Source organism: Cheilinus undulatus, linkage group 1 (genome assembly GCF_018320785.1).
Source record: "Cheilinus undulatus linkage group 1, ASM1832078v1, whole genome shotgun sequence".
Lineage (NCBI taxonomy): Eukaryota > Metazoa > Chordata > Actinopteri > Labriformes > Labridae > Cheilinus > Cheilinus undulatus.
The window spans coordinates 26,096,259-26,119,916 of NC_054865.1; the positions used below are offsets into that span (position 1 = coordinate 26,096,259).

Genomic DNA, 23,658 nt, shown 5'->3' on the forward strand with positions numbered 1-23,658 from the left:
TTGTCTGTTGTATGGAAAAAGTAATCCCAAGATCTGAATCTTTCAAGCAGTCATTTAACTCAGGTGAACAAGTTTGGTTAAATGCATTTTTCTCCTTGAATGATTGATTTCAAGAGCTGACTTAAGAGAGTGAGACAACTACTTGGCATAAGGGTACTAACTTAATCAAACTGTGGCAAGCACCATGTTCAGTTATCACAGACAAACATTTGCAGCCATAACCACAGAGAAAAAATAGTATCCTCAGTATGGCAAAGGCATCACTGGTTTAATTTTGTTTTACAGGGCAAAAGAGGAAAGTTTATGTTCTGAGTAACTGTCTTTACAGTTACTGATTTATCACACTGCTAATGGTCTGGCTGCTAATGGTCCCCAAACATGTGAAAATATTCAACTTTGTTACCTTGACGATTGGATGGCCTCCGGATGATGCCTTGACAGCCCCTCGGCTGCCCTCAGTCTCATAGTGTGCCCTGTGGTGTGCTTTTGGTTGCACCTCTATTTTCAACTCATACTGTCCAAACTGGTTTGGCAGTGGCCAATCTAAGGGAGGCAGCGAGGAAGTCCTGGAGGGGAAAAACACAAGTACGTTGAAAGAGTGTATTAAAAGTGTATAAAAGCTTTTGCATCACATTTTTCATATTTGAAGTTATTCTGTGCTGATGTTACAGAATAAAACATAAGAGAGTAAGGTCACTCAAGGCAACTCTGCTGCTCTAGCTTATGGTTGAAGAAGAGGACTTGTCTAAAGAGGTTCAAACCCGGGTATTCCCCTTTTAGGGGGTGACAGTTGATTAAGTGTAAAAGGAGGGTATTACATGCAGTGTACTTGGCCCCAGCAGACAGTGAATCACTGGAATGCCCACATGCATTACTCCTGTTCTTAAACATAACACTTTTAAGTAGACCATGTTAGGCCTTTTACGGTGAATCACTTTCTAAAGGGGCTTTTCTTTTGTGAGTCTTCAGTGTGGGTCAGTGAACAGCGGGTGGGATGAGAGAGTGTGTCAGACAGTGAGTAAATTGCTGAGTGGGTGTGAGCCTGTATGAACACTGTACAAGTGTGTATTATATGTGCAGTACATAGCAGTAGCTGGCATTGTGTGTTTTTCCTCACTGCCTCTTTTTTTGTCAGTGTAGGCCACAATCATATTTGAACAGCTGCACTCGAAAATACAAAACTGTGGCCCTCTCTGTTGAGAAACTGGATTTCTAAAGTTCAATTTTTTCTAAAAAATATTTTGTAAACAGTGTCATCAATCATTAGCATTAGTCCCAGCCTTTTCCAAATGCTGTTGAACATATGTTATTTAAGTGAAGTGAAATCCATATATTTTCCTAAAACATAGATTTCAGAGTGCTATGTCACATGCCCAACTTCCTCCCTGGGAAATAATCTTCACCTAAATGCTTTCAATTTTGGTCATAATTAGAAAATAAAGGAAAGCATAAAGCAAACATTATCAAAATCTTGAACTTGTTTTTGTTTTATCCTTACATCTCACTGCCCCACAATATGAAACATTTTTCTCAAAAATTGTTATTTCACACTTTAAGTTACTGGGTTTTCTTTAGGTAAATGATCTTCCGGGGTTATTGTATTGGTTCACTATTTTTTTTTTAAATCTTTTCAAGGACTACAACAGCACATGAATTCAACTTGACAAGTTACTTGTATTGTAGAACAAGACACAATGTAATCCCTTGTCACATCTTGGGAGAGTACATAATAAATTATTCATTATCAAAGAGACTTATTTTGGGCAACACAATCTGCATGTGTCTAACCCAGGTGTTTTATCAGGCAGCATGCCTCTTCTTTCATCATGTCCATGCATGTGTGTCTGTATGCCTGTGGCTGTGTTTGTTTGACCTGAGTCAGTGGTTTTGTCTGTACCACAGACAGTTGCAAGCACGTGCTGTCAAATGGGCCGACCCCATGCTCCCCTCCAGTCCCTTCATCAGTGCTGACCACTCCAGGCTTTTTATCTGCCATTTACATGGTGGCCTTAGCTTTTATTTGGCTCCATCAGAGAATGAAGAGACTCCTAGCATGCAAGCACACTGCATGACAGATATTTGACAGCACATATAATTTTTAAGGGAAAGTTTGTAAACTTTTAGCCAGAAAGACTGACTCTTTCAATTCTTCCCTTTCCAAATGCCTGTCAAATGCTGGCTAAGTGCACACAAATGTGATCATATTGAATTAAAAACATGTGAGTTTAGCTTTCAGAGGAACTATTTCACTTGACATACTGCTCCAGAGACTGGCACCAAATCTAAAGGAAAGACATTTAGAATAAAAATGTATGTGGCTGATATTTGTGTTTTGATCAGCTTAATGCAGACTTGTGGTTACAAATCTGACTGGGTTCTATTTCATATATTCACCTACCATGAGCAATGTGGAAAGTTCATATGAAAAGCACTTCAGTTCATGCATGATGTGTTTACACAGGGACCTGAATTTGTTTTCTGTTTTCTTTAAAGACCACGAGAATTGTTTGAACTGTAAACAAAGACCTTCTCTTAATACTTCTGAATTTGATTTAGAAAAAAGGTCTAACCTATCAGCAGCTCTATCTCAGATCTAACACTAACACAGTGCAATAGAGGCATCCTAACCCATATGTTTCTTCATGGCAGCCATGACATAACGGCCCAGGAAGTGTGGGTTTGCGGGTCTGCCACGGTAACAGGAGCAGAGGGGAACAGAGGAAATGTGAGCTTTGTGACATAGCAGCAAGAACAGCGGTCCATGTCTTGACACAGCATAACCTTCTCAAATGTCAATGGAGGGTGTCAGAGTGTCCCAAACAACCAAATCCCCACCACCTACATTGTTCATTCTATAGTCTAAAAAAGCTTCTACTCCTCATATTGATTTATGTGTCATGCACCTGTTGCATGATTGTTGGAATAGCATCTTTAGTTAACAGAAACCATGAAACCAAGTTTTTAACTTTACTTGTTTCTTTAGGGTCCACGTAAGTGTAAAAAAAAAAAAACTTAAACCACAATTCATATTTACTCCTGCTGTAAAAACAAATAAAATTGAAAACTCCTCATTGCAGAACTTGTTCCATTCATTCATATAATCAAATCAGCAAAACACTGGCTCTCAATTATTCCAGTGATTTATTGGCCACATCCTAGCCTTTTTAATGTTAACAAATTCCAGTCTGACTAAGGTTAACTTAAACTATTGATCACCTATTGATAATTTAACTTAAACTAGAGATGCACAATAGTGGATTTTTGATGATATCCGGTATGCCCATATGAGCAAATTCATTTTAGCTGATATTTAAATATTTTTCAGACCTAAAACTTAAGTCTTTAAAATACACTTTAAAGTTTAATGAGTAAAGATGAACAAAGACAAAGACTTGCGCTAATAAAGGTCTCGTGGTCCTGCCTAAACCTCCACAAACTTATTTATACATACAGCTGACATCAACAGCTGATACAGGCTGACATCCAGGATGATCGGTTGTAAATATAGGAGGAAATTTTCATACCTTCCAATACTTAGTTACCTTATTAATCTAAAATAAGTCTATACAGATCTTATACCAGTAATATTGTGCATCCCCTACATATGACTCTTGTAAAATATGTCATTTTATACAGTCCAAGGAATAAGATGTGAGAAGACTGAAGAAAGTGTCTGACACCACTGACTTTTTTAAACCCACCCACTCTAACCCAACACCATATGCACCATCCATTAAACACCACTAACACGTGTGCATGTGCACAAGCAACTCAGTGACCCTATATTTCATTACAGAGCAGAAATTTTACCACATAACTCTCCTTTTAAGGAGCTACATGGCTAAATATCCAAAATTTGTTCCCAATCCCTTAATAAGCGTTTAACATTGCTACAGCAGGCAACTTAAAGAGACAGGTTGTTCACTGGTTGAGTAACTTCAGTAGGAGCAAGTGTAAGGAAATACTTGTAGGTCAAGGTAAAGCTAAACACTTCTTTCAAAACAAAGTAGTAGCTGCTGCGCTGGTTGTCATACAGCACCCAACTCTACAGCAATGTTGGCAGTTTTCTGTCTTGGGAGATTTCACAGGGCTGACAATGTAACCCTGTTATTGCCTGAACATTAGGAAACTTAGTTCTATGTGAGTTAGCAATAGTGTCCATTATTATAATGTCTATCTATGTTTCTGTGTGCACGTGTCTGTGTGGTGGTCCGCTTACCATATGTGCCCTATGCTGATTTACGGTGCTAGGGGCCAGTGAATACAAACAAAGGCATGTCTTCATCTGTTGCACACATTCGAGAACAGACAGCCTGTCAGACTTCCCTCCTAAAACACTTCATCGTGAGTTTCTGATTGCATCCATCACTCTTTCATGTGTGTACGTTAGGAAAAGCTGGTGCTGTGTGTGTCCTTTTTCCATCCACACACCAATAAAACTCTGTTACACTCAATGGTGTAACAAAGCCACAATGTACTGCGAATACTAAGTTCAAAGTTCCCCTGATTACTGAGCATTGATCTGAGGTTTAATCATCATGCAAACTATTACTTCATCAAGTACTTATATATTGCACAGCAATATAAACACTTCTTATCAGGATCAAAAAGAGTTTTCAATCTTTATGACTGCACATAGTGCTCCATAAATACCTCTACCACTGAGCTCTATTGTTAAACACTGCCTTAGAAATTCATTTTAAGATTGACAGCCAGAGCTACTTTGCCAAGCTATTATTTCCTAAAGGCTGTAATAATTCATAAATACACTAAAACAGTGACAGTTATCATTCAATCACACTCTCTTTGTGACTTTATGTAAAAAGGTTGAATTTTTAAGGACATAAAGCAGTAAATTAATACTGATTCTGAAATCCATCAACGATCTTGCAAGTTCTAATACTGTAACTGAAACAGCTGTCACCAGGTCTTTGTCAAATATAACAGGAAGAAGAAAAAAATAGATTGCAACACAAAATAGTTTCAACAAGTTGAGAAAGCCCTTGCTGACATTAAAAAGTTAAAAAATTCAGACTTTTCCACAAACTTCCTCTTCCACTGGGTCTTTTACATCTGTATGAATAATTTCCTTTAATGGAATTATTTTAGATTTCTGCATTTATGTGATGGTGCTCAATTTAGAAAAGATTACACTGAGTTTAATCCACCCTTTTTTTGATTATTCTCCTTAACATCAGCAAATTTACCTGAATATAGGTGTGTGACCAGGCTTGGGTTTATTCCATGAGAAGTGAGAAGGAACAGAGAGGAACTGCTCCCCTGGCCCGTCCTTCTTCAGGCTGTGTAAGGCCTCGTCTGACGGTGAGTCAAGATTAGGAGACATGTTTCCTTGATCATCCAGCCCCATTTCCCCTTTCCCAGTCTGCATAGCTGTTCTGTCCTGTGAGGTCTTCCTTGTCTTGGATGGGATGTCAACCTCAGATGGGCAGCACTGGAAAGGTGACATGCTTACAGAAGGACTGCCAGTCCAGGTGTCCTCTGTCACACTGCCTCTGGGTGAGGGTCCTGGTGTAGGTGTAGGTGAGTGGTGGGGAGATAATGAGCTTGAGTAGCAGATATCAGCGCTGGAGTGGCGCCTCTTCCCACACGGTGAGGTGGGCCGTGAGGAAGGTCTAGAAGGTGGTCTGGGGCTCAGCCAGTTTTCATCAGTGACGCTGGTACGTGGCGAGTGGCAAGGGGACTGTCGGGGTGAGAGGCTGATGGAGTGCGAGTGGTGCACAAAGGTAGGGTGATGGTGCTGCCAGTGAGGCTGCTCCTCCAAAACACCACTGGTTTGAGGGGAGCCCAGTGTGAAGCGGGCAGCTGCTTCATTTAGCTCTGAGTCAACATCGTCATACACGTGTGAGAACGACTCACAGGAGGAGGCGTCAGAGAACCAGCTCCGAGACGAGAGGCTGCTACAGGGGCTCGGGCTGAGCGAGGAGTCCCGGTATGAGTGATCCAGAGGTAAATACAGGTGGTCTCTGGACAGGGGTCTATCACCATGGTAGTCCCCATCAGGTCCGTTGGTTCTCAGATCTTCCTCATTGCCATCCATCTCCTGCTGGCAGCTGGGGGAGATCGAGGTGATCTGGATACTAGGGCACTCAAAGGCCTTGGGTGCCTCCACAGGAGCAGAGGGTAGTAGGGGGGAGGTGCCATACTTGGAGTCGTGTGCCTCATAGCTGGGAGGCTCAGATCCTGGTTTGAGGGGCTGAAAGCGTGGAGAAGTGCTGATGACCTGGGAATGGGACTGCATGCCATGACGGGGCACGCCGATGGACTGGTGGTTAGTCACCATAGACTGGGGCTGGCCCACATTTAGGATGTAAAACGATGTGTTGTCATCAGGCTCCAGATCTGAAAGAAGAAAAGAAAGAGAATATTATGATAAACACAAAGGCTGGGTTATTACTCCAAATTTCAATTAAAGGTTAAATTTTCAAATTCAGGAGGTTCAATATTTCTTTAAGGTGAAATGTGTGTCAAAATACCAGTTTAACACATTTTTTGCAGTAGAGATGTTATGCTCTACACATCATGCAAAGATTGAAAGAACACTTTCTAGAATAGTTTAAAAAAACTCCTTCCTTAATGCTGTAAATGTTTTTCTCAAAATGAGAATGACATAAAAATGATCATTCCCTTCAATACAACAATTTATAGTGAATGAGTGAGTTCAGCTCTAGTTTAACCCATCCAATACTGTGTTGGTTATAATGTACAGTGTTTCCCCTATCATCAGGGGGGCACCCCGCCCCCCTCAACGGCACCCCCCTGCCCCCCTTGAACGTCAAGTCAATTTTATTTAATTGTATTTTCTATAAAGCGCCAGCTCACAACAGAAGTCATTTAAGGACATCTTCCCTGTAGAGTAAGTGTCTACCTGGTTCCTTTATTAAACAAACTAAATAGCCTTATGTTATTTATCTGTTTACATGAATGTATTTAATTTCTGAGTCCTGGTTTTCTGCTTGTTCCCTCTCTTGATCTTCTCACCACAGCAGGCAGAAATACACATGGTCCCCTCACAGTTGTGTGGGGGCAGGTGAGCTGCGAATATCGGAGGGGATCAGTTCCTATACAGACTGAGCGGTCACCTGACGATTATTTTAACATTAAGTCATCAGGGATCAATAAACTGGAGGACGATCTCTTTTGTCTTTTTATTCCTCGCATGCATGTTTCTAATAGGGCCTGACGCTTTTTTTATTTACGCTCGTAAATAAACCCTCACCCACATGCAGATTACGACAGAACCTTTTCAACCTTTATAAATGTAGGAATGTTGACAAAAGATCACACAGGCATAGAGACAACAGGATGAGACTGGGACATGTAGTGTGTGTGGATAATAATAGTGAAGAGAGAGAAAATGAGTAGATTAAGTCAGTGGAGGACAATCATCATAAAGAACAGTTACCAAGATACATAATCCTACCTTTTATAAATATGTTATATGTTACAATAAATGGTTTCCTAAATAATTTTAGGTTATTTATTTGTTAAATCTATCAGATGTCAGACTCATTTGCATGTAAGGGCTCCTTTTTGACAGCATAGATAAACTTACCCTTAATATTGGTATGATACAGTCCTAAAGTTAGTCCTGATGTGGCAGGAAGGCAATAAAATTCATTTCCAAACCTGTCCTTCATACATGCACAAATAAATAATTCTAGATATCAAAGAATCACAAGAACACCATGATTCTTTTAAGTGTTTGTCAGCCCCCCCCCCCCCCCGGCAAAGCTGTAAACCTAAAGGGAAACACTAATGTAGAATGATTTATCACTTGTTTGTTGAAAAACACACAAGATTATAAACTTAAGAATAGCCTATTCAATCACGGATAGATTATTTTTTCCAAATCATTTAGCCCCATTTTACACATCCTGTATAAGTATTATCATGTGTTCTTTGTTGAACTTCAAAAATATCTATTTGCAAATATCATCAAAATGCTACCGAGCACATGTTGTTAAAAAGCTGTAGGTTAAATAGCACATGTATAAAGAGTGCTGAGTCACGGCTCTTCAAGCCACATTCTTGGGATAACTTAGCAGACTCGCCAGTGTAGTAGCACATCTGAGGCTGTGTTTATGCAGATCAGACAGAAACACCTGCAGACACATCAGGCATTGGCACCTGCCCTGTAGTTAAATCATAAGCATCACTTACTGCATTCCTATATTAAAATCATATTCACTCAGTTGCACCCTTGTTTTCATACAACTCTGTACTGTTCTGTAATCAGGTAAAGCATTAAACATTTTTTGGTCACAGATCTATGTGGAATTCCACCTCAAGTTTATGTTTTCAATTAAGTCCAGTGTCCGGAAAACGAGAAGCCAGAGTGTTGCTGGGTAGCAGGGAGTCATACAGGCATTGTTCCAAGAGGGATAACCGATGAACAGCACTACTCAGGAAACAAATTCACACAACGATGCGTGCTGCTGGCTGTCATCACAGCTAGCGCCGGCAGGCTATTTATACCAAAGGTCATCCGGCACAGGCAGTAAGTACACACACAAACACACCCACACATAAACAAATAGACAAGAGCCCATTGTTCGCATTGGCACTCCTCTATTAGAGCTTATTGATAAACTTTCATTGGATATGCTCTGTTGCTTTCATTGGGAGTACCCCTCCATGTTTTACATGTGAGATTCAAATTTTGACTCCAGAGACATTTTCTAGATTTTAATTGACAGCTCAGCTATATGTGTCACAAAGAAGAAGTAGAAGAACAAAATATACAATCAAATCAATTTGAACAGTTGAAGCAAAGCAAGCATCATTCAGCTATTTCCTTGTTGTAATGTCCTATTTTTTACTCCTGACTTCTGCTTTACTGTTTTAAGTGAAACACAAATCCTTTAAAAGATTGCAAGATGACTTTAAACAAGTAATACAAGACAGCTTAGTATGAGCAGGCACAAGGATAGTTTGAAACATTTTTAAAAGTTAAAGCATTTTAGTTCCTGTCCTACCCTCTTAACCTAACAGCAGCATTAGAAGCAGAAGCAGCAATCTCTTTATTTATAGCTGCTCAGCTTCCACTGGCCCTGCCTGCCTGTCACAAGACCGAGCAGTGGATTCTCTGACGACAGCTTCTGACTGACAGGGAGCAAGAGAAAGACAGCAGAGAGGAAGAGAAAGAGGAAAAACTGTCCTCTTTACCAATGATGGCCTGAACTCACAGATAGCATGACGTGAACAGGGAAAGAAAAGGAAATAAAAAGAGGAATAAATAATGATAAACATCAACACATACACACAACAATCTAAGAGGGAGGCACATGACAGCATTGCATAACCTTTATTTCATCAAATCCTCAACACTGTACATTATACACCACCCAAAGGAAACCAAAAATACACCAGTACTTCTCTACTGCCACTTCAGCTTTAATTGGGTTGCAAAATGTTCCTTAACCATCAAGATGATGTCAGGGCAAATACAGCGTCAAATTGGCTCCTGTCTTTTTTTCTTTTAGTGCTGGGCAGTTTTAGTGTCTTATACCCAAATTCCCCAAATTTTCTCATGGTGTACAATATCATCTCCACATGATTAAAAATCAGATTATGGCTAACAAGAAGATAAAGCACTTTGACTGGTCAACAAGGCTTTTAGACTGTGCTCAAATCAACATGACTGCATGCTTAACTTATGACTTAAGATATTACTTTGTTGCTTCCATGGTGAATTGGACATCATATCTTTATTTAAAAAGGAGCAGAGAACTACAAGAGTTTGATTCACCAAGTGGCTCCACTGAGAGTGAAAAAGCAGTAGTGGCTGCCTGTCAAGCTGACGTTAAATAGTTTGCACCCAAGGGCTGCACATGACCACTACTTGATTTTTTGTTGCTCTGACTGGCCCATAATGAACATGTCAAACAGAATTTTTGTTCAGTCCACCCCTCAAGATTGGTGCCCAAATAAATGTTAATCATAGCCCATGCAGTGGACATACGAAACAGTCTGTGAGGCATGTCAGGCTAGTGATTCTGCTCTCTGGAGGTTTCTTAGATTTCCTTATTTAGGACAGTTTATGGGTGTCTCTGTATGTCTGTCTATCACTCTGTCACTAACGGACACATACTGTGTATTAGTGTTTTTATCTTTGTAAGACACAAGAGAGACTTAATAAAACATATTTCCCGATCGATTAATTCATCAGGTGCAGGGACAAAGGTTAAGGTGGAGGGCGAAGCTGACAATTAGACATATTGGCAGAGGGCAGAAGGAAGCATATCTTCTACAACAATGAAACAAACAAATTCCTGAATCTTCCAATGCTATAGTCAGAGAAATAATTAAGTCAAAGATGCAGCTTTAAACACTGCAGCTGCTAAAACCCTTAAAGCCTGTTGGATCATATTTGATACATACTTTTATGACACCTCCATCTAATTAACATGATCAATAAATTACTAAAAAAAACTTCTGAATACAATCTGATAAATGATAAAAATGCCCTCAGGTGGATTATCAGTTACCAAAGAACACCTAATGTATCGAATAAGATACAAAAAAATATGTTAAATTTTATGGAAATTTTGATTTTTTTGAGTTTCAGTAGAAAGTGAAATAAACATCTACAAAAAATGAGAATTTTCTGGTTATAATTTGTGTTTTCAGGCTTTAAATGGGTAAAGTCTCCGCTACCACTGTCAAAGCAAAGTTAAATTAATGATAAACACGCTACTTTCATCAACTTCATCAAGTTGTTATCAAGGGCTTTTATTGTGAACACCCCCAAATGGGCATATGGTAAAAAACAAAAAGTAAATACTGATCATCCAGGAAAAAGCAGGGCATGGGCTGCAGCTATCTAAAAATTAGGTGCTAATCAAATTAAAATGAGCACCCCACTAAATGAAAGTAAAGTGAAATTTGGGCTTCTGTGTATGTAAATCAGGCTCTTTGGTTTTATACAACATACCACATTTTTTGGCTTTATTTGTGCAAAGCATTTATGTGTTGAAAAAGTCAGTTGGAAAGTGAGTTTGTTTATCAAAACTTAACAATTCAGGGTTTGAATTAAGGAAAGTTGACCACTTATTGACAGTAAATTTCAGAACCTCTCTGTTGAATATTCCCACATGTGGTCAGGTTTTTTTTTACCAGAGGCATGTCATCAAATGGAGAGTATCAGGTCAGGTCTATGACAGGTATCTTTTAAACTCATTATGCTATGAAAGAGTAGGGACTTTATATTAAATGTCTGTGGCCTGGTTATAGAAATAAGACTAACTTGTCTCCAGACCGTCTGTTCCTGAGTCTGCTCAGATAACAAATTAGAAATCCTTCCGTTGGGTTGCCCTACATTTGAGATTTCAGTTCAAATCTAAATATCTTTAAAATCCTGTGGTATTTACAAGTTTATTTCCAACTCTGTGTCTTTGTATGACGTCATGGTTTTTGGTGAGAGTATAAATGGTAAACAGTAGATGTTAACTGACACAAAAAGACATCTGATTCAATACTTAAGTATATTTCTAACCATAATAAAGCATGGTGAAGAGAGATATCACAGATGAGGGTCAGACAGGGGACGACCATATTACCTGGCCCACAGCCCTCTACTTGCCCTGAGATAAGATTAGCCTGCTACCTTAAACCAGCCAGAGTAAGGGAAGGGGTGGGTGGTGGGAAACCCCCTGGTCTGAGCCAACACCAGTCACCTTAGGACAGGAGGTCAGGATGGAGCAAGGTAGAAGAAGAGAAGAAAAGAGAAGAGAAGAGAAGAGAAGAGAAGAGAAGAGAAGAGAAGAAGAGAAGAGAGGAGAAGAGAAGAGAAGAGAAGAGAAGAGAAGAGAAGAGAAGAGAAGAGAAGAGAAGAGAAGAAGAGAAGAGAGGATGAGAAGAGAAGAGCAGAGAAGAGGAGAAGAGAAGAGAAGAGAAGAGAAGAGAAGAGAAGAGAAGAGAAGAGAAGAGAAGAGAAGAGAAGAGAAGAGAAGCAGCAGTGCTGCTGTTTGTTTTATGAATGGCCTTGGTTGCACACACTCATCAAGTGTCCATACATCAGACAGCCAATCTGGTTAAATAAAGATCTCTAAGAGGCTTTGCTGTACCTAAGCTAATAATATCTACTCCTCCGTAGGAGATGTTTATGTCAAGTGGAGCTTGTTGGATGTTTGTCACACACGCACCACAAAAACCTTTGTGTTCTCACAGTAACCACATGGAACAACCTGACCCACTGGTGATGGTGGCATCCACCTTGACACAAAGCTTAACAGGCTTCTGGGGGGACGGTCACACTGCCTAGGGATTCTCGCTTTGGGGATAATCCACACAGACTTTGTTCTTCCCTCCTCCTACTCTCACAGCACACTAATTGTGTCAGGGTCATCTGACCCACACTGACACACAGGCACATATTCTGAGAAAGTGAACTTCACCACTGAGGAAGAGCAGGATCTGTCTCTCCAAGACAAGTAGACAAGCTTATTTTTGAGGCAGGTTCCTGCTGGTGTGCCCACAATCTTTCTGTCTTCCTCTATTCGTGTGTTAATGTGCATGTATAAGGTTAAAAAGTGTGGGTGGTGTGTGAATGTGTGTTCCTGTGCCTGTGGTTGTGCCTCTGTGCCTTCCTGTGCCTTTTTTGTGCTGCTATGTGGGTATGTTATGAGTGGTTGTGTCTATGTGTCTGTACATGCTATCACATTATATTGTCTTAGGTTACCCACGAGCACCAACACCACACTGTGCTGAAGCTAGGATGTAACCTTAGCCAGGGTTCCCTTTGTGGTGGTCAAGCAGATTGATTAGAGCGGGCTCTGCTTACATCCCCTGTACAGAAGGCTTTGTGTTCTGCCCAGTGTCCTCTTTCAGCTCTCCTAAAGAGCTGCTGACCAGCAAACCACAACAAAAGTGTGCCAACACATGGTGTACAATAAGCCTCATGGGATATACGGCATAGAACTGAGATGGCCAATGAATACACATGTATCAGAAAGAGTAAATATAAATTTCTGCCTATGATAACATAAAAAATTATTCTCCTAAATCAATTCATACAGATGTTGCAGAGTGAATTTAAGAACAGTTCAACTTGCATTGCTATTATCACATTTATATATTTTATACATCTTTCTCTTCACTGCCATTATTTTTGCTAATGCCGGTATTACAGTGAACATTTCTTCATCTATTAATATAATTCTTATGTATAATCATCACTAGAACAGTTGAATTGAATCTAAGAGCAATACTACTATACTGCTATGTTTATCAATACTAGTTCTTTCTATTTCATTACCTTCCTAGCTGCTATCACTAATACTTGCATTGGTTTGTTTTCTGTTTTCTATAATCATAGCTGTTGCTACTAATTTTTCACATATCGCTGCCATCATCAATATCAGTGGTGTACTCATGGTGATTAATGCCGGCCTTTATAACAATTAGGTATAGTCTTTATTCTAATATTAATGATTAACACTGGTTTACTTTAATAGACCACAAAAGTGAGAATGGTCTAGACCTGCCCTCTTTGTAAAGTGTCTTGTCTTGGAATAACTTTGGTTATGAATTGGTGCTATACAAACAAAAATTGATTGATTGTAATTGTTTTAAGCTATGAAATGCTCAGCGAGCATCATTTTTCTTTGAAAATCTTAACATGCCTAATAAGTAGCTATTCTCACAATACCAGGTCACAAGCTCTAGTAAATTTCCAGTAAAATCAAACTATTTCAATACCAGAGCAACATAATCACAGTAAAAGTTCATAAAATATTGGAACAATTCTGCATGGACTTAACTACACAAATACATCGGTAAAGCTTCTATACACTGCAAACATATTTGTTAAATTTAGACAATGATCTCTGTTTGACTTGCATCCGGTTCTGGTTAAAAACATCATTATAGATCATACATTTTTCTAGAGTTTTGGTGCTTTTTCACATATCTTTGTTATACTTTTTCACTTCAAACACATTCAGAAGTTTCAAACATGACAACACAAGAGGAAACTGACTTAGCCACCCAAACTTAAGTCCCCATCTAAATCTCAGAAAAATGACATACAGCTATAACTTACTATATTAATATTGGCATGATACCCATTCTTGCACATAAAGTACCTAGGGCATAACAAATCTATCTGAAACTGTTGCAGCACTTAAAGTTCATAAAAAGAGTTGAAGCAATATATAAATGTAAGCATAGAAATAAAGGACATGAAATTTAAATGAAAACATTTAGGTTTTATTAATCATTCTGCCCTAAGACCCAAATATATCTCTTTGGCAGTTTCAGAGTTATTATCTGCCTCTCCTTTAACTGCAGTTAGCAAGTCTTTTACCAGTAGATCTACGGAAGGGTGCCCAGGTTCATAAAAGTCCTCATCTTTGCTCTTGAATCTGTATGTAAGATACTCCATTAGTATAAGACCAAAGATTAGTTAAGGCCACCCCTCGATTGTTGTGGGTGTATCATTAGTCATCTGATTAATATATTTTTATGAGCAATAAATGTAAGGATACAAAACAACCTTTTTGATGAAAGCCCTGAACCTGAGGTCTAGGTAAACTTAATTTTGGTACTTTTTTGATACTACTTGTCAAAACCAAAAAAAAAAAAAACTGTGTCATTGAAATCATGTGGTACTGAAAAATATCAAAGTATCTGACATTTTAATAACCACACATTTACTCTTTATACAAAATCTATACAAGGCTGTATGGAGTTTATCAACATGTTATGTAAGGAAACAAAGCAGGGTAGCAGGGATTTCGGTAGCACTAAAAACTGGGCCAGTGGTTAGCTGTGACTGACACTGGAGACTTGACCATAAATCATATGTTAATTATCAGTACTTCCACAATAACTCCTTTTGATCAAAAAAATGCTTCAAAGAGATCTTTGAAATTTTAAAGAATTGAAATGTTTCATGTACTATTTTTAACATTTGGGTTAGTATTGGTAGTTGCAGGGATTCCCAGGAGCCCTGACTTAAGCAAATCTAATTCCTTCCTCCTGGGTTTTCCAGGAACTCTGCGGCTGGCTGGTTGCCTACACTAAACACAGACTCTGTGACGCACATGTACACACGTATTGTTAGGGTTGGCCTACACCTGTGGATTTGAACCTTCCTGAATGGATTTGTGCCAAACCTACCGGTGAACCCTGTGGGTGTAGGTGAATGGGTCTGAGTACATCAAGAGTTCATTGGGAGCAATCATGTCAGAAATCCAAGTGTAGGGGAAAATACAGCAGTCTAAATGTCTCCAGAGTCTAATCAGAAACAGTTAAACCATGGAGTACAGGTTTATTCGGATACTTGCCGAGCTAATTTATTGTCTGTCTATGTGACGTTACATTAGTGTTACATCAAAAAGCCTTCCTGTGGCATCACTGAAGATTCACCAGCCAGCAGAGGCTTAACAATGGCAGCCTACGCCAATGTTAACATATGCCGGCAGCTAAATTAAGCTCTTAATTAACAATCCCATGCAGAGACAACATTATGGGATAAACATAGTGTGCCAAATTACCACCTGAACTAAATACCCACCAACACACAAATATCCCTTTCACGTACAAATGAACACCAACTGCCCTCAGGATGTAGTGATTTGGAGCTGAACAGAAGATCAAAGAAATGATAATACTCTTATCACTTTAATTAGAGAGGCTGACGGATACAAGAGCTTAGGTAAACTTTGAAACATGCCTGCAAAGCCTGTGTGCTGTAAGCCACATAAAAGCAGAGCAGCAACAGCAGCTTCAGTCCATGTAAATGTCTACACAAGGTGTGTTTTCAAATATTCAAACAGTAACCCATTTTAAGTGTATTTCTCTTACCCATTCAAAGGGAAGACACTAATGGCTAGTCTTTATTACTTTCACAACACCTCATCTCTCAAACTTTTATGTGCTTATTCTGCTGAAAATGGCACACACACTGCTGAGAAAAGAGACATGTTTGACTGTACATCTCTTTTACATGCTCTGATTTTGGTATAACTTTTACTTCATTAAGAACGATTCACAGTTATAAATATCTGCGTAAAGTTTGTCAGCAGTGTTTAAGGAACTCTCAGAGCAAAACACTTCTTTTAAGACTTTAAAGTCTTTAGTTAGAAAAGAAAGATAAGCTTTGCAGCGAAAACAAAGCATTTCAGACGGAGGTTAAAGTAAGGGTTTTTCAGGACACCAGTGTGAGAACCATGATGAGTTTTTTGAGCTGTAAACCATGTGAAGCTATTACGTGGGTATCAGAGAGATGGTGAAAAGCCTTGAAAAAAGGCATAATACCCCCTCTTTAACCCAGCTGTTTCCCTTAACCTGGTGTATTTTGTGCTTGCCGCAACAAAAAGCGTCAGACAATTCATTTGTTTTTCAATGACCCAGGAGAGCTAAAAGTTTGGCCTCCAGGTGAATACAAGCAGCACAATGGCCTATAATAACCCAGAGCAGATAACATCAGAGGCTACTGCTAGCAGCGGTGACATTTAAACAATCTGTCAGGTCTGACTGTGCATGCGCCTGAAAAAAGTCAACTGGAGATGGGGAGAGAGAATCAGAGCAAGGTAGAGCAGCAGGCAGGGAAAGAAGCGATTGTCAGCCTAAATGTGTAAAAGTAAAAGCCAGTGTGTGGGAGAGAATACAAAGCGCAGAGAGATGTGAGAAAAGCCTTGACCTTCACACACAATGGGCTTCAGAGAACAATGCTACAACAGCATACACTAAATAAAGTGATGGATGCGTGTGTTGTCCAGGTCATTCCATGAGGTTCAAAGAGAAAGACTGTTAAACTGTGTTCAACATTTTTATTTTGAATATTTTATGACAATAATATAATAATATTAATAATTATAATCCATCCACTTTCTATACCACTTATCCCGTTGGGGGTCACGTGGGAGCTGGAGCCTATCCCAGCTGTGCCAAGAGGCAGGGTACACCCTGGACTGGTTACCAGTCAATTGCAGGGCTGACATATAGAGACAGACAACCAGGCACACTTACACTCACAACTATGGGCAATTTAGAGTCACCAATTAACCTAACAAGCATGTTTTTGGTGATGGGAGAAAGCCGGAGTACCCAGAGAGAATCCATGCATGCACGGGGAGAACATGCAAACTCTGCACAGAAAGGACCTGACTGGCAAGTGAACCAGAGACCTTCTTGCTGTGAGGCAACAGTGCTAAACCCTGCACCTCCGTGCAGCCCATAATAATCATAATATATATATATATATTAGGGATATATTAGGGCTGTCAAAGTTAATGCGTTAATATCGCGTTAACTCAAATTACTTATAATGCCACTAATTTTTATGTCACATTATGCTTGCGTGTTCTGTGTGACCCTCGACCCAACCCTAGTCCATCCATAGTTTGCCAGATCAGGAAGCAGTGCCGTCATGATGCAGTGCAAGCGAGCAGAAATAGATACAGGACAGAGACTTTTGAATGGCAGGATTTTCAGATAACGCCAGGTAAGACTGAAGTTATTTGCTCTTCCTGTCGACATGAACGGAGTTCTCAGGAGTTCGTAGAGTCTTAAATAGCCCGCACCACTCACTGGCCGAACACACCGCTAATGCAGAGAGCCGCCTCTTAACCATGCTGGATTGTTTACAACGGAGACGCACAGACAACTCTGTAAGCAGGGATGGACTCGCTATCTGGCATACCGGGCATTTCCCAGTGGGTCGACACACTTTTGGGCCAGTATAATTTATTCATTTATTTCTTTCCGTTATGTACCAGCTTCATGGCGGTGCTGACCTTTACAGTTGACTGGTCCAATCTCGTCTCCTAAAGGTCCATTTACCCCCTCTCCCATCCCAACTCTGCTCCTGCTTGAAAGTGAAAGTATTTGGAGAAAACAAAACTTACTAAAAAGATCGATTGAAACTGTAAATAAATGTCAAAAAAAAAAAAAAAAAATCAAGATGCTGCAAAAGTGTCAAAGACGCTGCAGTCCCTATAGGAGATGGTCTGACACTGGTGAATATACAGCTATCATAAGGAGGAGAAGTAGACAGAGCAGCAGAGGCTGGTGTGTGACAGGGGAGCAGGGGTGTTACAGGTGAGCCTGAGAGTGAAGTAGTGATAAAGCTCTCTACAAGATCATAACATAAGCCAAAAGCATTATTAGACTGTGGGTCCCCTTTATTTATGAAGTAAAAATGGTTGAGATTAAATCTGTAGCTCTTCTATGATCTGAAGAATTAAGAGATGGTTAAGTCCTCTACTACATCTTAAAAGTTCTCCACTGAGACTTCTTTTACTTTTTTGTGTTCATGAGTTTTGAAAAGCAGCTTTAGATTTGTATTTATTGATATTATTCCAGTTCTACTGAACTGATGACATTAAGTTATTACTGTCAGCATTTATTTTACATTTGGACATTTTTTCATTTGAAAATTAAAAGATGATAATAATAGCAGACATTTTCAAAGTAATTACTTACTTTTTCTTGTGAGTAGGGAAGATGAGTCCATCTTACTCATCTCTGACCACATCAGAACAGTGAAACACCATTAGATGTGTCTGTGCCTTACTGCTGAGCTCTCAGCAGAGACTTGACTTCTCCCAGTGATCTGTAGTGTAATTCTCTAACCACATTTATTATCTCTTTTTTGTATCATCCTGTTGTCAGTCCTCTTGGTGTAAAGGGATGTTTCTGTGAGCCTTTATTTCCCACATGTGAGGGATCCAGGATTGATCTCTAAGTGATTTAAACTTGACGGACCATGCTCTTTATGTCCATGTGTGATGATGAGATCTGTTGTTCTGAGTTAAGCTGCTGAGAACAGAGGAGTTAACTTCTAGAAGTCTAAAGTTGGACTCTACATTGTGGTATTATTCAGTAATGTTACATTAAAGTCAGTATCTCCATCATCATGGGCTTGAGTTTACCTTGTTATGCTCTCAGCATATTTTTGGAGCATTCAGTATCTCTGAGCTGAGTCTAGAGAACATTTTGGACATTATCTGTCATTGTTTTGGGTTGTTGAAATGAACAAACATTTGCAAAAAGAAAGCGTTTTTGCCCACTTGTGTTGATAAGGTTGTTTAAATCTTGAGAAATAGTCCAGTATGGTACATTTAGAACAGATAAAAAAGTGAGATTAATTTGTGATTAATCTCGAGTTAACTATGAAATTTGTGAGATTAATCCCGATTAAAAATGATGATCTATTAAAAGCTCTTATATATATATCAGGCTTTATCAAATATAGTGATGAGGGATCTCCCATGACATGACGTCAGTCATAACTGAGTGAGATTTGCTGTAGATACAGATCTTATTCTGTTTTAATATAGCAGTTGGTTTAGTTGTTGGTCAGTCTACTGAGCTTTGTAGTGTACTGGGACCTCCTACAGGTGTCAGCGTTACCTGATAAGGACCACAGGAGTCATCCTTGTTCAGTCAACAACATGCTTCTACTGATTTTGTTTAACTGAGCAGAAGAAAAACAACCCACGTCATGATGACATTTAATTTACTTTAGCCTAAAAGTCATATTACTGAGCCAACCTTAATGTCCTTGTAAAGTGAAATCCAAACTTTGTTTCTTGACACTCTATTTATGTTGGAATAAGGTTGCTGTAAACATATGAAAACATTGAGATCTATGCCTGACTGAGTTTTTGATTTAGACCATTAGAGAGTCATTCACCTCTTTCCTGACTGTTTTTTTTAGCAAGGCAAATGCATGAGCCCATGACATCACCAGTCTTGACAGGGAATTACCCCGCCCCCCTAATGCTACAATCATATAAAATCACAGAGCAGTTCACCTCAGTACAGTCTGTTGTTAGCTGATGTCACTGCCTTCATTGAAAGTGAACAGCCAGCTACATGCTGTGTTCTTGTTCACTGTGAGGTAAAGTCCATGAGCCACGGTGGCCTACAGGTCATTAAAAGTACCACAGAGAAATGTGTGCCAGAAAACAGTAAATTTAATCCTCTACTTCTGTCCCTCTGCTCTGGCACAGTCAGGCAACTGCACGCTGATCAGAAGTATTTTATAAATTTGAGAGGATCGTATTTCTTGTAAGTGGGCGTTGCTTCAGCTCATTTAAACAACCCGCCCACACTATCCTAGAGCAACTATTACTGCCTCATTTTTAATGATTCTGAAGTTTAATTTTATAAAATTAGAGATGTGTACCATCAATGAAGTTGGCCTAGTGTTTCACAACCCAGTGGCCTGTCATACAACAAAAAAAAAGATTTTTTTTTTTTATCACTTTTACAGGGACTTACATTATACATTATAATGTAATGTTGTGTTTTATTGCCTCAGTTAGCGAGCAAGCTAGCTTTCATCCTGCAGTATTCAACACCTAGTTCAGCACTGGATTACTGTTGACTAACTGGACAACGAAGTGTGAGGGATCTTACCAAAGCTGCTTTGGGAGCAGAAGAATGAGTGACTTGCAGCAGCAGCAGCAGACAAGTTGAGAATATTTCTTTTTTAAGCAGACAATCAAAGGTGTTGCATTTTAGATTAATCTGATTCACAAAGCTGATGTGCCTGATATGTTGTCGGCTGGTAATTTAATAAGCCTATAGTGTATTATTATACAACACCACACACACAGTACTTCTATCAGCTACAGACTCCAGAGTATTGCCTGCAAGAGATCAGATTTGGTGGCTGGCAACTAGAAGTATTAATTCTGATCAACTAATCACATATTTTGAATGAAAATCAGCTGATAATAATTGGTTGCCAATCAATCAGGGTATCCAGAGTAGTAATATAAGGGTAAAATCAAATACATATTTTCACATCAATAAAGGCTAATCAGTTTTTCTGGCACTGGCTTTTTTCATGCAGATTAATTAAACAGCAATATGAGCAAAACAACTTGTCATTCTCTGTTTGCTGGCTCAGCTGAGGAAAACTAATGAAAATATTGTGAGGTGGAGGGGAGAAATGCAGTGTCATCAAGTCAAGGGTCAATCTGTTCTGCTTCTCACAACACTCATTTAACTCTCTATCATGCTGGTAATGACACAAATTCAGACAAACAGGAAAAACAGGAAATAATCAAGGAAAAGAACAGGAAGACATAAAGTTTCTCGTCAAAAGCATATTTGGAATAGGTCCAGAAAAATCTTTCATTTACATTTTTTTTCAAGGCTCTGCAAGTCCATACATGTTCAAGATGACTGGAATATCTCCACTGCAGACATCCAATTTATGTTTACAATTGTGATTAAGATACGCATAAAAAAACTGTTCAACAAGTGACCACTAAAGTCTTACATTCCTGTTAGTTCTCTAAGTAAACTATTTTCTTAATTACAAACAAAAAATCCAATAGTTTTTATAGTCAATAAAAGATCCCACAATAATCAACATCCTTGAGATCTCATCTAAGAGTATGTCACGCCTAATCGCTGGATATAAAACTGGGTCAAGCAAAACTACATGGTGTAGAGGTGCCAATACCTAGCATTAGCCCGGCTGAAATGAGGCTTTGAGGGGCTGCCTAAAATAAAATGGGATTCAAACCACCCTAATCCCTATGAAGCAAGCTCTGCCTTGTAGTAAAAGGGGACCAAAGGAAGAAAGAAAAAAAATAATAGAGGAGTTCAACAGCTTTCTCTCTGGTGTAATGCAGCCTCCGACATGTTGATACAGCGCAGCCAGCAGTAGCTTCAGTTACACTAAATTTAAACTAGACAGATGCCACACATAGTTACTCATGCCTCGCCCCAGGAAACAAACGTCTCATTCATCACACTGGGTGCTGGGACCCCTTCGGTTCAGCAGGGTTAGGGGGCAACCTCATGGTGATCTAGCCCCACATGTGGACCTCATGCATGACTGTCTGACTTTTGACCTCTCTGTCTTATACATTTTCATATAAATGTTAGATCCTTTAAGTCTCAAATCTCTCTCCTCTGGCCACACTAAACCTTCAATTAGATTTAAAAATTAAAGACAATTACTAATCAGTCTGTCCAACACTCCACTATATCTGCTCCCCCCTAAAAATACCAAGCTTTATTTATCTTCTTTTACTTTCTTTACAAGTTTTGCACATATAACCTGTGAATATGATGGTTGTATAACTATGGAGCTCATGAAAACAGCAAATGCCTTTATGTCTCACATATAATTTCAAAAAAGGTTCACTATAACAGCAATAAATGTATCCAAAAGAACCAAAAAACCCTAAGCTCGCTGCATTTTAGTCAAGTTTATTAAATACATCATGGAAAGTACCAGAAATAAACGTGTTAGATCTACTTAAATAGAACACCTAAGACCTTTTAGAGTTTTGCTGATTAAACTTTTTCACTCTTCTGTCATCATTCTAGAGAATGATGAATCTCATCTCTGACAGACTCGAGGACAGCTTGTACTCTAATGACAGCAGCCTGCCTTAGAGTCAATACCCACCCCTCATCAGAAAAGTCTAGACAACACAAGACACACCTGGCTAGAGTTGGGAGTGCTGACACACTCACCTGGCGATGTAGTGCAGAGCATTCTTCCTCTCCTCTCCCCGTTACGATCGCAAAGCGCTTGAGCAGTAAAAGTTGAAGGCTGCAGACGTGCTGGGACGAGAGGGGTTCTCCTGCACTAAGTACAAACGAGTCACTAGAACCTGCCGCCTGCCCTCTGCCACTCTCTTTGGGAGCTCAAAATAGTCCACCATGAGAGCGATGTAATTTCAGTCTTTCAGTCTTTCCCACGACGAGGACTGAGAGGATCGTGCTCTTGGTTGAGAGGAGAGCAATGACAACAACAAAGACAAGGGTAGACCAGCTTTCGTGACTTGCTTGCTCTTTGTTGATTTTTTAAATCACACTAAAAAGTGCTCTGACATATCATCACCGCATGGCAGGTACAGAAATTATCAGAGCACATTTACAGGATCAAAGTCAAACCTGACTAGTTACAAAGTGGTTGTGGTGACTGCTCGCATCTGGAGATTTCATTAGCCTACATCAGTCTCTCTGATGTCAAGGTCTCTTTCATATCCTGAGACAGCAGTGAGAAAGGAAAGACGCCTCAGTTGTCCTGACAGCTGGTCTAAAACGCTCTGTGCTGATATGGCAGCAACCAACAAACCACAAAGACTTGTTTCAGTTTGAGTCAAAAGAAAAAGAAAAAAGTCAAAGTATTTGAAATTTTGAGAAAAAGGGGAGACAAGGGGTCTAGAGATAAGGAAAGCTGAAACAAAATTCTGTTCCCCTTGCTAGCAGCTAGAGAGCAGTGTGTCCCCCCTCTTCCTTAATTTCACACTGCCATCTGAACCCCACATGGCATGTCTGGGCAGAGATCCAGACACCTCCACTATAGATCTATTGCTCTGCCACCCGTAAAGGACACCCCTCATGCCACCCTTCATCATACTACCTCCAACACAAATGAGACTATTGCTCATGATTCCCATAACCCAAATGAATCATCCCGAAATGAACCTCTACCAATAACACAACCACTTCACACTGGATACTTACAAAAAGAGTCAGTGGTACTTCAAGAGATTGGCAAAAATGTACATTGTATATACTAAATACTGTATTATTTTGCAAACAAAAATTACAAATTGTTGAGACGTATACTGTGTTCTTCACCTAGTCTATACAGCCAATAAGTCAATGCTGATACTGTGGGGAATATAAGGTAACCACACACAACAGGGT

The 23,658-nt window shown here is 39.5% G+C and overlaps 1 protein-coding gene across 1 annotated transcript in view; it reads right to left on the reverse strand.

Moving 5' to 3' along the window:
• nfatc3a (nuclear factor of activated T cells 3a) overlaps positions 1 to 23,658 on the reverse strand; it is an 82,751-nt gene that overhangs the window by 48,306 nt on the left and 10,787 nt on the right. The window contains exons 2-3 of the mRNA XM_041808945.1: positions 5,208 to 6,360; positions 404 to 566 (exon numbers count right to left, since the gene is read on the reverse strand). Of these exons, the coding sequence (XP_041664879.1) occupies positions 404 to 566; positions 5,208 to 6,360 (1,316 nt within the window). The remainder of the gene's footprint in view (positions 1 to 403; positions 567 to 5,207; positions 6,361 to 23,658) is intronic.